Source organism: Ceratotherium simum, chromosome 7 (assembly GCF_057802395.1).
Source record: "Ceratotherium simum simum isolate JZ-2026a chromosome 7, ASM5780239v1, whole genome shotgun sequence".
Taxonomy (NCBI): Eukaryota; Metazoa; Chordata; class Mammalia; order Perissodactyla; family Rhinocerotidae; genus Ceratotherium; species Ceratotherium simum.
This window is the reverse complement of record NC_141906.1, coordinates 74,257,606-74,268,984: the sequence shown is the minus strand read 5'-3', so window position 1 is coordinate 74,268,984 and position 11,379 is coordinate 74,257,606. Positions and strand designations below refer to the sequence as shown.

The following is an 11,379-nucleotide window of genomic DNA, read 5'->3' as shown; positions in this document are numbered from 1 at the left end:
TATCGTGTATGACGTTGACTGATTTGCAGATGTTGAACCATCCTTGCATCCCAGGGAATAAGTCCCACTTGACCACAGTATATGATTTTTTTAATGCATTGCTATATTCAATTTGCTAGTATTTTGTGGAGGATTTTTGCATCTGTGTACATCAGTGATATTGGCCTGTAATTTTCTTTTTTTGTGTTGTCCTTGTCTTGTGTTGGTATTAGGGTAATGTTGGCTTCATAGAATGAGTTAGGAATCTTCCCCTCCTCTTCAATTTTTTGGAAGAGTTTGAGAAACATAGGTATTAAGTCTTCTTTGAATGTTTGGTAGAATTGACCAGGGAAGCCGTCCGGTCCTAGACTTTATTTTTGGGGAGGTTTTTGATTATTGTTTCAATTTCTTTACTGGTGATTGGTCTATTCAAATTCCCTATTTCTTCTTGATCTAGTTTCAGAAGGTTGTATGATTCTAAGAATTTATCCATTTCTTCTAGATTATCCCATTTGTTGGCATATAGCTCTTTAGTATTCTTATAATCTCTTGTATTTCTGAGGTGTCCATTGTAATTTGTCCTCTTTCATTTCTGATTTTATTTATTTGAGCCTTTTCTCTTTTTTTCAAGGTGAGTCTAGCTAAAGTTTTGTCAATTTCGTTTATCTTTTCAAAAAACCAGCTCTTGGTTTCATTGATTTTTTGCTATTTTTTTAGTCTCCATTTCATTTATTTCTGCTCTGATTTCCTTCCTTCTACTGGTTTTCAGCTTTGTTTGTTCTTCTCTTTCCAGTTCCTTTAGGTGCACTGTTAGATTGTTTATTTGAGATTTTTCTTGTTTGTTGAGCTATGCCTGTATTGCTATAAACTTCCCTCTTAGAACCACATTGTCTGTATCCCATCAATTTTGACATGTTTTATTTTCATTTACATTGGTCTCCAGGTATTTTTTTGATTTCTCCATTGACCCAATCATTGGTCAGTAGCATTTTGTTTAATCTCCACATATTTGTGGCTTTTCTGATTTTCATCCTATAGTTGACTTCTAGTTTCATAACATTGTAGTCAGAAAATATGCTTGGTATTATTTTAATCTCCTTAAATTTGTTGAGACTTGTTTTGTGGCCTAATATGTGATCAATCCTGGAGAATGTTCCAAGTGCGTTTGAAAGGAAGGAATGCATATTCTGTGGTTTTTGGGTGGAATGTTCTGTATGTATCTGCTACTAAGTCCATCTGGTCTAATGTGTCATTTAAGGCCAGTGTTTCCTTACTGATCTTCTGTTCGGATGATCTATCTGTTGGTGTAATGGCGTGTTAAAGCCCCCTACTATTATTGTGTTACTGTCTACTTCTTCTTTTATGTCTGTTAATAGTTGCTTTATATATTTCGGTGCTCTTATGTTGGGTGCCTAGATATTTACAAAAGTTATATCTTCTTGTTGGATTGTTCCCTTTATCATTATGTAGTGCACTTCTTTGTCTCTTACTATAGTTTTGTTTTTAAGTCTATTTTGTCTGATGTAAGTATTGCTACCCCAGCTTTTTTTTCTTTGTCAATTGCATGGCATATCTTTTTTCATCCCATCACTTTCAGTTTGTGAGTGTCTTTAGGTCTAAAGTGTGTCTCTTGTATACAGCATATATATAGGTCTTGTTTTTTTATCCAGTCAGCCACCTGATGCCTTTTGATAGGAGCATTTAGTTCATTGACATTTAAAGTTGCTATTCATAAGTATGTACTTATTGCCATTTTGATACATTTTTTTCTGGGATTTTTAGTAGTTCTTCTCTGTTCCTTTCTTCCTTTCTTGCATTATCCCCTTGTGGTTTGATGACTTTCTTTGGTGTTATGTTTGAGTTCCTTTCTCTTAGTTTTTTGTGTATTTATTTTAGGTTTCTAGTTTATGATTACCATGAGGTTCATATGTAATAACCTACGTATATAGTAATCTATGTTAAGTTAATGGTCTCTTTACTTTGACTTCTTTTTAAAAGCTCTACCTTTTTACTCCTCTCCTCCCACATTTTATGTTTTTGATATCATATCTAACCTCTTTTTTTGTGTGTGTGTATCTGTTAACATCATATCATTGAAATAGGTAATTTTAGTACTTTTGTCTTTTGACCTTCATATTATCTTCATAGGTGGTTGAACTGCTACCTTTACTGTATTTTTGCCTTTACCAGTGATTTATTGCTTTCTTTTTTTTAATAATTTTCTTATTCCTATTTGCGGTCTTCTCTTTCCCACTTAAATAAGTCCCTTTAACATTTCTTGTAAGACTGGTTTCTTGATAAACTATTGATTTTTGCTTGTCTGGGAAACCCTTTGTCTCTCCTTCCATTCTGAATGGTAACCTTGCTGGGTAGAGTATTCTTGGCTGTAGGTTTTTTTTCTTTCAGCACTTTAAATAAGTATACTGTGGCACTCCCTTCTAGCCTGTAAGATTTCTGCTGAGAAGTCAGCTGATAGTTGTATAGGGTTTCCATTGTATGTAACTTGTTGCCTTTCTCTTGTGGTTTTTAGGAGTCTGTTTATCTTTAATTCCTGACATTTTAATTATAATGTGTCTTGGTGTGGACCTCTTTGGGTATATCTTGTTTGGTGCTCTCTGTGATTCCTGAACCTGGATGTCTATTTCCTTCCTTAGGTTAGGGAAGTTTTCATCTATTATTTCTTCAAATAGATTCTCTGCCTCTTTGTCTCTCTCTTCTCCTTCTGGGACATCTATTATGAATGTTAGTGCACTTGATGTTGTCCCAGAGGTCCCCTAGACTGTCCTTGTTCTTTTTAATTCTTTTTTCTCTGGTCTGTTCAGCTTGGGTGATTTCTTCTCATCTTTTGTTCAGCTCGCTGATCCATTCTTCTGTATCATCTTCTGCTATTGAGTCTCTCTAGTGAATTTTTCATTTCCAGTATTGTAAGTAATACTTCATTTCTGATTTGTTCTTTTTCATATTTTCCAGTTCTTTATTGATGTTCTCACTGATTTCATCCATTCCTCTTCCAAGATCAGTGAGCATCCTTATGACTTTTTGTTTGAACTCTTTGTCTGGTAGGTTGTTTATTTCTGTTTCATTTAGATTTTTTCCTGGGGTTCTATCCTGTTTCCTTATGTGGGATGTATTCCTTTGCCTCCTAATTTTGCAACCTGTGTTTCTCTGTGTTTATATCTGTGTATTAAGTGGGTCAGCTACATATCCTGATCTTGGAGAGGTGGCCTTATGTAAGAGGTGCCTTATGAGGCCCAGAAGTGTGCTTCCCTCTCATCACCAGTTCCAAATGTTCCAGGAGTGACCCCCTGTGTGGGATCCATGTGTCCTTCTGTTGTGGCAGGTTTGCTCTTTCTGCAGGTGCCCTGGGAGTCTAGGCTGTCACCCTGGCTGACTGGTTGTAATACTTAGCTGCATGTGGCTGCTATGGTCACCCCTGTCACTTTATTGGGCATGGAAGCCCCAAAAGAGTTGGCTGGAAGGTCTAATAGTACATTCCTATTGCAGTTTTTCTGTTAAGTGAGTAGGCCCCCAGCACGGCCAGTTGCTAGGTTCAGGGGCTTACAATTACTGTAGGCCTCTGGCCTACAAGGTTGTTAGCTCTCTCAGGTATGTAGCTGAGTGGGGCTGGCCCCAGGCATGGGAGCACTCAATTGTCTCAGGCTTTGGGGGGTGGGGCCGATCCCCTAGGTGGCTGTTTGAGAAGCATAAGTCTTCTGCAGCTGCCAGGCCCCACCACCTACAGGACCACACACACCGGCAACACAGTCCTGCCCCGGGTACAAGCCCCAAACCCCTGAAGCAGACCCAGTCACCCACTGCAGAGACCCCACACACTCCACCAATGTCCCACACACTCCACCTGCTCCTCACACCTGCCCTCCTCTGCAGAGGCTGACCCACTCACCCATCTGCAGAGAATCCAGGCACCTAGCCTATGCAGGCCCACAAGTTGCCCAAGTGCTTGCTGCTGGGTGGGACCAGGGTGGCCTGCCTTCCTTTACTGAGCTGGATTAAATTGGTGCTCTAGTGGGTGGGGCAGACCCTGGCCTAATAGGCCAAGGGAATAACTCCAATGGCATCTGCCAGCATCTGTGTCAGCGTACCTGTACCAGGTCACATTAATGGCTGCTGCCAATGTCTCAGTCACTGGAGAGGTCTCACCTTTTACCAAGATGCACCCAGAGCCTATCAGGTGAGTCTCTTTTCACCAAAGGACTGTGTATCTTTCTTTCTGGTGATTTTAGGTTGCTTTAAGGGGTGAATTTGCACATGGGTTCTTTAAGAGCTGGGTTTTTTTCCCTTATGTCTGACAGCTTTTCTGAAGGTATTCCCTGTTGATGTTAGTAGCCAGTAAAGCTATATATTATGACACTCGTCTCGGTTGTGCTGAGTCCAAAAAATGCTTATAGTGGTAAAGCTGCCCCACTCAGGTACCCCACTCCTCCAGGGAAGGTTGTGTATGTTAGGATTGCTCCCGGCCTGCCATGAAGCACTGCAGCTTTAAAAGGTGGACTTTTTTCTCTCCAGAAAGGAATTTCTGCCTCTTCCACCTGAGTCAGGACTCTACCATGTTGCAGGGGTTCTTTTTATCTGGTTTTCAGTTCCCTCTCAGGGGTAATTTTTCCAAGAGTAGTTGTAAATTTGCTGTATCCATGGGAGAAACTGAGTTCAGAGTCTGCTTATGCTGCCATCTTGACACTTCTCTTTATGCAGTATTTGAAAAAGAACAAAGCTGGAGTTAACACAGTCCCTGATTTGAAACTATACTACAAAGCTATAGTAATCAAAACAGTATGCTATTGGCATAAAAACATAGATCAATGAAACAGAATAGAGAGCCCAGAAATAAACCCCCTCATACACGGTCAATTAATTGACTACAAAGGAGGCAAGAATAGACAATGGGGAAAGGACAGTCTCTTCAATAAATGGTGTTGGGAAAACTGGGGACCCACATGCAAAAGAATAAAGCTAGATCACTATCTTACACCATACACAAAAATTAACTCAAAATGGATTAAACTTGAATGTAAGACCTGAACCATAAAACATCTAGAAGAAAACAAAAGGCAATAAGCTCCTTAATATCAATCTTAGTGATTTTTGGGGGAAGACCTGACTCCAACGGTGAGGGAAACAAAAGCAAAAATAAACAAATGGGACTACATCAAACTAAAAAGCTTCTGCCCAGTGAAAAAGACCATCAACAAAATAAAAAGTCAACATGCTGAGTGGGCTAAACTTTTTCAAATCATACATCTGGTGAGGGATTAATATCTAAAATATACAAAGAACTCATATAACTTAATAATAAAAAAAATGATCCGATTAAAATATAGGCACAGGACTTAAATAGACGCTTTTCCAAAGAAGACATACAAATGGCCAGCAGGTACATGAGATGATGCTCAACATCACTAATCATCAGGAAAATGCAAATCAAAACCACAATGAGATATCACCTTACAGCTGTCAGAACGGCTATTATCAAAAGACAAGAAATAATAAGTGTTGGAGAGGATGTAGAGAAAAGAGAACCCTTGTGCACTATTGTTGGAAATGTCGATTGGTACAGCCACTATGTAAAACAGTATGGAGGTTCCTCAAAAAGTTAAAAATAGAGCTATCATATGATCCAGCAATTTCACTACTGTGTACCTATCTGAAGAAAACAAAAACACTAATTCAAAAAGACATATACACTCTTTTGTTCATTGCAGCATTATGTACAACAGCTATGATATGGAAACAACCTAAGTGTCCATTAATAGATGAATGGATAAAGAAGTTGTGGTATATATATGTGTATATATATACACAATCGAATACTACTCAACCATAAAAAAGAATGAAACCTTGCCATTTGAGACAACATGGTTGGACTTTGAGGGTATTATGCTAAGAAAATTTTACAGTTATTTTAATTAAATCTATAAGCAACAAACTATTATTGAAGATCCTAAAGAAGCAGAGTAGTGTTATGTGGTTTGCATTTTGAAAAGATACTAGTTTAAGAAGTGAATAAATTATGAACATATTTCTTAGGACCTCTGTCCACATACCCTCAGGTCACCTTCAGACAGTGTCCTTGTGTCCTGAGTGCTCCCCATATCTTTTGTAGGAGAGCAGTCTCTGATCAAAGAAGTGTTTTCAGTCTACATATATGGGGCAGGCCAGAAGTGCCTGATAACTAGTGATCCCAAGAACATCCACCAACCAATGTGGGGCAGGAGTTGGTACAAAAATACTCTAGCTTCCTTTGCACCTCAGTGGGACAACTTGGACATTGTTTGACACCATTTTTCAGAGACTCCCCAGTGCAAATGAGCCCTAGTTCCCCACAAAGGCAAACCATTCATTGACATTTGCTTATTGACTATCCTTTCTCCATCTCACTTTCTCCACTCCCTTATCATGCTTCCTGGGATCATCTTCCAAACAAATTGCTTGTATTCAAACTCTTTCCTCAGTGTCTGCTATTGGGGAAATCCAAACTCAATAATATTTTCTATTTTCTTTTTTCCCTAGTAGAAGAAAGTCTTGAGGGGAAGCTGGTGATGATAACTTTGTGTCATATCTATACATATTGATAGGTATGAAAAACCCTCCAAAATATTGTGTCTATTTAAAAGACACAGTTTCTTACATTCTGGAAATTTATATTTATTTATGAATAAAAATAGCATCAGAAAATAAATGTTGATACATTCATACAATGAGCTACTATGCTTTGGCAATAATGAATTAATTTCAGACATGTGCCATAACATAAATGTCAAAGAAAGTAAAATTTAAGTGAAAAAAGTAAATTTCAGTAGAATTAAATTAATATAAAGTTCAAAAACTTGCAATATGGTATTTAGGGACACAAACATCTGAGGTAAAAATTAAAGAAAAACAAGGGAATAATAAGTGCAAAATTCAGGAGAGTGATGACTTTTAGAGGGAGTGAAGGGTATGGAGTCAGGCCAGTGTCCACTGGGAACTTCCAAGGTGCTGACACTGCTCTCTTCCTTAAACTGGGGAGTGGGACACCTGTGTTCATTTTATCATAGTTCTTTATACTTTACATATTTTTCATTAATATTATTTTCTAATTGTTTACTATTAAATAAAAACATTTCTTTAAAAAGACTTCCAACAGGACAATGAAGGATGGCTTTTTGATGTCATTGTAGAATATTATTGAAACAAGCATTTAAATAATATTTTTTAGGGCCGGCCCCGTGGCTTAGTGGTTAAGTGCACGCGCTCCGCTGCTGGCAGCTCCGTTCGGATCCCGGGCGCGCATCGACGCACCGCTTCTCTGGTCATGCTGAGGCCGCGTCCCACATGCAGTAACTAGAAGGATGTGCAGCTATGACATACAGCTATCTACTGGGGCTTCGGGGGAAAATAAATAAATAAATAAATAATTTTTAAAAAATTAAATAATATTTTTTAAATAATGGAATGTAAAATAAAGGGATGGTAAATAATAGAATAGATTATTTCTCACCAATTTAGGATTCCAATAATCACAGGCACTATTGCTCCCCTTACCTTAAGTGAACTAGCAAAACATAAATAATGCTATTCTCTTAGTGTGAATAATTATTTTTATAAAGACAAAATCAGTATTCTTGACCAAAAAAAGTTATAAATCAAGTGATGGAAACACTAATTTCTGACTCGTTATTGATTCATTTCAATAAATTTGATTTAGAACAAATCAGCAGGATCCCGGGGAGAGCAACAAATACACAGAACAGGCCTCTACTCCTGTGAACACTCCTTTGAAAACCTCTCTCCACAATCCCCCCATGCCGTGTGAGTAGCCATATCTCAGCTCCACTTTTAGTGTCCACATCACAGGTTTCCACTTTAGATGCCTACATGACAGTTTCTTTCGCTGGAGCTGTAGGTAAAATAAAACACATAGGAGAAATTCAGAACAGGCGTTGGTTATGTAACAAATTTAGAGAGAAGCAAAAAGGAACAGTGACTGGAAACTACAATGGTATGTTGCAGAAAGTGTTGGGATTAACAGAAAAGCCTTTAGAGAACAGAATCTACCTGGGGTCAGGTCTTGAATGCCACTCTAGACCAAGCTTGAATCCAGTGTCCTAGGAAATGCTGCTAATGTAGCCTACTTGGCTCAAAAAGTACTGTGAATTTCTGCTTCAATATTCTTATTCTTCTCTGGCATCCCTGATCTTGGGCATTTATCCTCCATCTTTGCTCCGCTCCTGTGGATTAAATATTCTGCTAGATGGTCTACCTGGTTTGGGGTTTCTCCCCTTGACATTTTTTCTCAAATTCTTCTTACATTGTCCCTTTAATTATGGAACACAGAAAAGCCTCATTCCACCATCAAATCTAACCTGGGCCTCCACACCCTAGGCTGGGCCTGACATTTTGGGCTCTTGCTTAGGTTAAAAGAGAGTTCAGACACTACCTGGAAACATGAGAGCTGCCAGCATCTCTCAGAACCCTGGGACAAGGAGAGAGGTCAATTTATTTAGGGAGATAGGTATAGAATCCCTTTGTGCAAGGCATTCCTTTAATCCAAGAGCAAAGAGCTGAGCTGGAGGAAAAACCCTGAAAAGAGGTCAAATGAATTTTATTTTTCCTGCAAAGGCATTCACCCATAGATGGCAAATTGTTAAGAGGAATTATCTCTCACATGCCCTTTGGCCCCCGCCAAAACAAAAGATTGACAAGAGTGTTGCTTCTCCTTGCAAAATATTTCTCAGCCACTCTTCATCTGGGGTAAAACAAAATAAAACAACCGAGAAAAAAACCCAAAACTTCAACCTTCAACACCTTTTCTGTGAGGTCCATCCCCAGTCTGAGGAAAAAGTACTCCACAATTTCTGCTTTATTTCATACCTTGATCACAGTATTTATCATGAGATGTTCTAGTTAGTTGTACATCTGTTTATTTTCTCCAGAAGACTCTGACTTCATTCTGATAGGATCGTGTCTTCTTTATCTGTGCATTCACCATCCCTAGCACAGAGTTATTCATCAAATGACGTCTGAATGAGTGGGAATGAAAAGAAATCTGATGCCATCTTTTATTCTTACAAATTGTTCTATTTTGATCATCTGAGCAGCTGTAACCAGGAAATTGAGGAATGGGAAGAGATCTTCAAATGGACTCACAGAGGCTTGAGAAGGATTTGGGATATGCTAAATTTGAAATAATTTGAGATGTATTTCCACCTTCCCATTTAGGCTCTTGTTTACTGAGAAACAAGGGAGAAACAGGACTGAGGTTTTTAGGAGTTTAAGAGAAGTCACTGGGCAAGAGTTTGTCTCTGCTGCAAGAGCAGGTGCTGGCTCACCCAATGGCTGGAGGCACAGACACAGCGGGTTTGATCTGGCGAGTTCCTTGATTGCTCTTTGATTCTGAGAAGTACAGGCAGGAGAAAAAAACTGGTCTCCGCCATTGCCCCATCCTCTTCCCAGTGTCCTTCTGTCTCTACATCACTGTTAGAACAAAGTTTATAGCGACTATATTCCCCAAATGTGATAGGATTCTCAATGAATTCAGTCATGGAAACGACAGCTCACTCTATTGAAATAGCACATTTTTCATTCTTAGCATATTTTAGCCAAAAAAAAGACGTAGCAATTGGAGCAAAGTGAAACTCTTTCAGTAAACAGAGAAGCCAAAGACACAAAACAATGACAGCTTGGACCCAGCATCTGCCCCCTGGTTATACTGAGCAATACAAAGCCTAGTCCAGATTTTCTAACACGAGAGTCACAGCAGTCACCCCTCCGTAGATTCCCCCATCTGACTTTCCACATTCTTGTGCACATGCTGCACTTCTATAGCCAGCCTCTGTTTTCAGGTCTATGCCCAACAGATAGGGTTTGTAGGTGGTACAGTTCACCAGTACCTCTGCTTCACTCATAAGGGGCCTGCCTCAGTTCCCAGCTAGAAGTCCTTCTCTTTATACAATTTCTTTGTGTTTTTTGGGGTGCTACTTGAAGCCAGGGGGATGCACCTCTCTCATTTTTTTCAACAATGCCTAGACCAATAAAATGAGAGCTTATCCAATGCAGGCATTTGGGGAGACAATCACTGCAGCCAAGATGCAGATGTGCCAGGGTGAGGGGAAAAAGAGGAGAAAGGGATGTAGGAGGATGAAGAAAATAAAGAGTGAGAAGCAGAAGGTCCAGGTCGTTCTGCCTACTGGGGAGAACTTCCTCGTTCCCTCATCAGTAGTATATCCTCAAGAGAGCACAGGTCCCAGAGTCAGAAAACAAGCCCTCGAGTCTTCATTTGACATCCACTCCTTATGTGTCCTTCAACACATCACTTTAACTCTTCAAATATGAGTCCTCATATTATAAAATGGAGATAATCATAATAATACCTATGCTCTCAAATTCAAAAATATTTGTGAAAACCACATAAAAATGTTTTATAAGACAAGAAGTGTGGTTGATGTGTTAGCTACTGTTCTCTCTCTACAACTGCTCAGGAAGGAAGGCCAGTTGATGTAGGACTTTCCTCAGAGATGATTTTACCTCTTTATTCCTGAGGCTGTAGATCAAGGGGTTCAGCATGGGGGTGACCAGGTTATTCAGGACCTGAACAGTTGCATCCAGCCAGGAACTTGGGGTTGGCCTTAGGTAGATGAGGACCACTGGCATGTAGAAAAGCAGGATAGCAGTGAGGTGGGCACTGCAGGTGGAAAAGGCATGACGTCGGCCCTCTGCAGAGCGGATCTGCAGGATGGAGTAGACAATGAGACTGTAGGAGGTGAGGATGAGAAGGAAGCAGCTGAGAGGCATGAGGCCCACACTGATGAACCCCACCATCTCCAGGGCTGATGTATCTGCACAAGCCAGCTTCAGAATCACTGGGATATCACAGAAGTAATAGTCCACCTCATTAGGGCCACAGTATGGCAACTGGAAGGTGAGAGTGGTTAGAAAGGTGGCCTGAATACAGCCAAAAAATGAGGTTCCCATGGCCAGGATTGCACACACTCTGTGACTCATGATTATCGTGTAGCGTAGAGCGTAACATATAGCAACAAAACGGTCATAGGCCATCACCGTGTACAGGAAACACTCAGTACAGCCCAGGAAATGGTAGAAGAAGAGCTGAGACACGCAGCCTGCATAGGAGATGACTCGACTGTTCCCCGAGAGGTAGAAGAGCATCTTGGGGGAACTCACAGAAGGGAAAAACATGTCACACACAGACAGTTTACACAGGAAGAAGTACATGGGGGTGTGAAGCCGAGTGGAGGAGACAATTGCCAGTAGGATGAGCAGGTTCCCCATAAGAGTGAAGATGTAGAAGGACAAAAACAGGACAAAGAGCATGGCCTCCAGATCCTCTGTGTGTGGGATGCCCAGAAGTATAAATTCAGTTACCACCGAGGCATTCCTCAT

At 40.0% G+C, this 11,379-nt stretch overlaps 1 protein-coding gene across 1 annotated transcript; it reads right to left on the bottom strand.

Moving 5' to 3' along the window:
• Nucleotides 1–10,443: 10,443 nt before the first annotated feature.
• Nucleotides 10,444–11,379, bottom strand: LOC101398763 (olfactory receptor 10D1B). Its single transcript, XM_004427171.3, has one exon. It carries the CDS (start codon nt 11,377–11,379, stop codon nt 10,444–10,446), a length of 936 nt encoding a protein of 311 aa, XP_004427228.1.

What these genes read in the sequence shown, in the direction of transcription:
- LOC101398763 (XM_004427171.3), bottom strand. Translation starts at nt 11,379, where the DNA reads ATGAGGAATGCCTCGGTGGTAACTGAATTTATACTTCTGGGCATCCCA.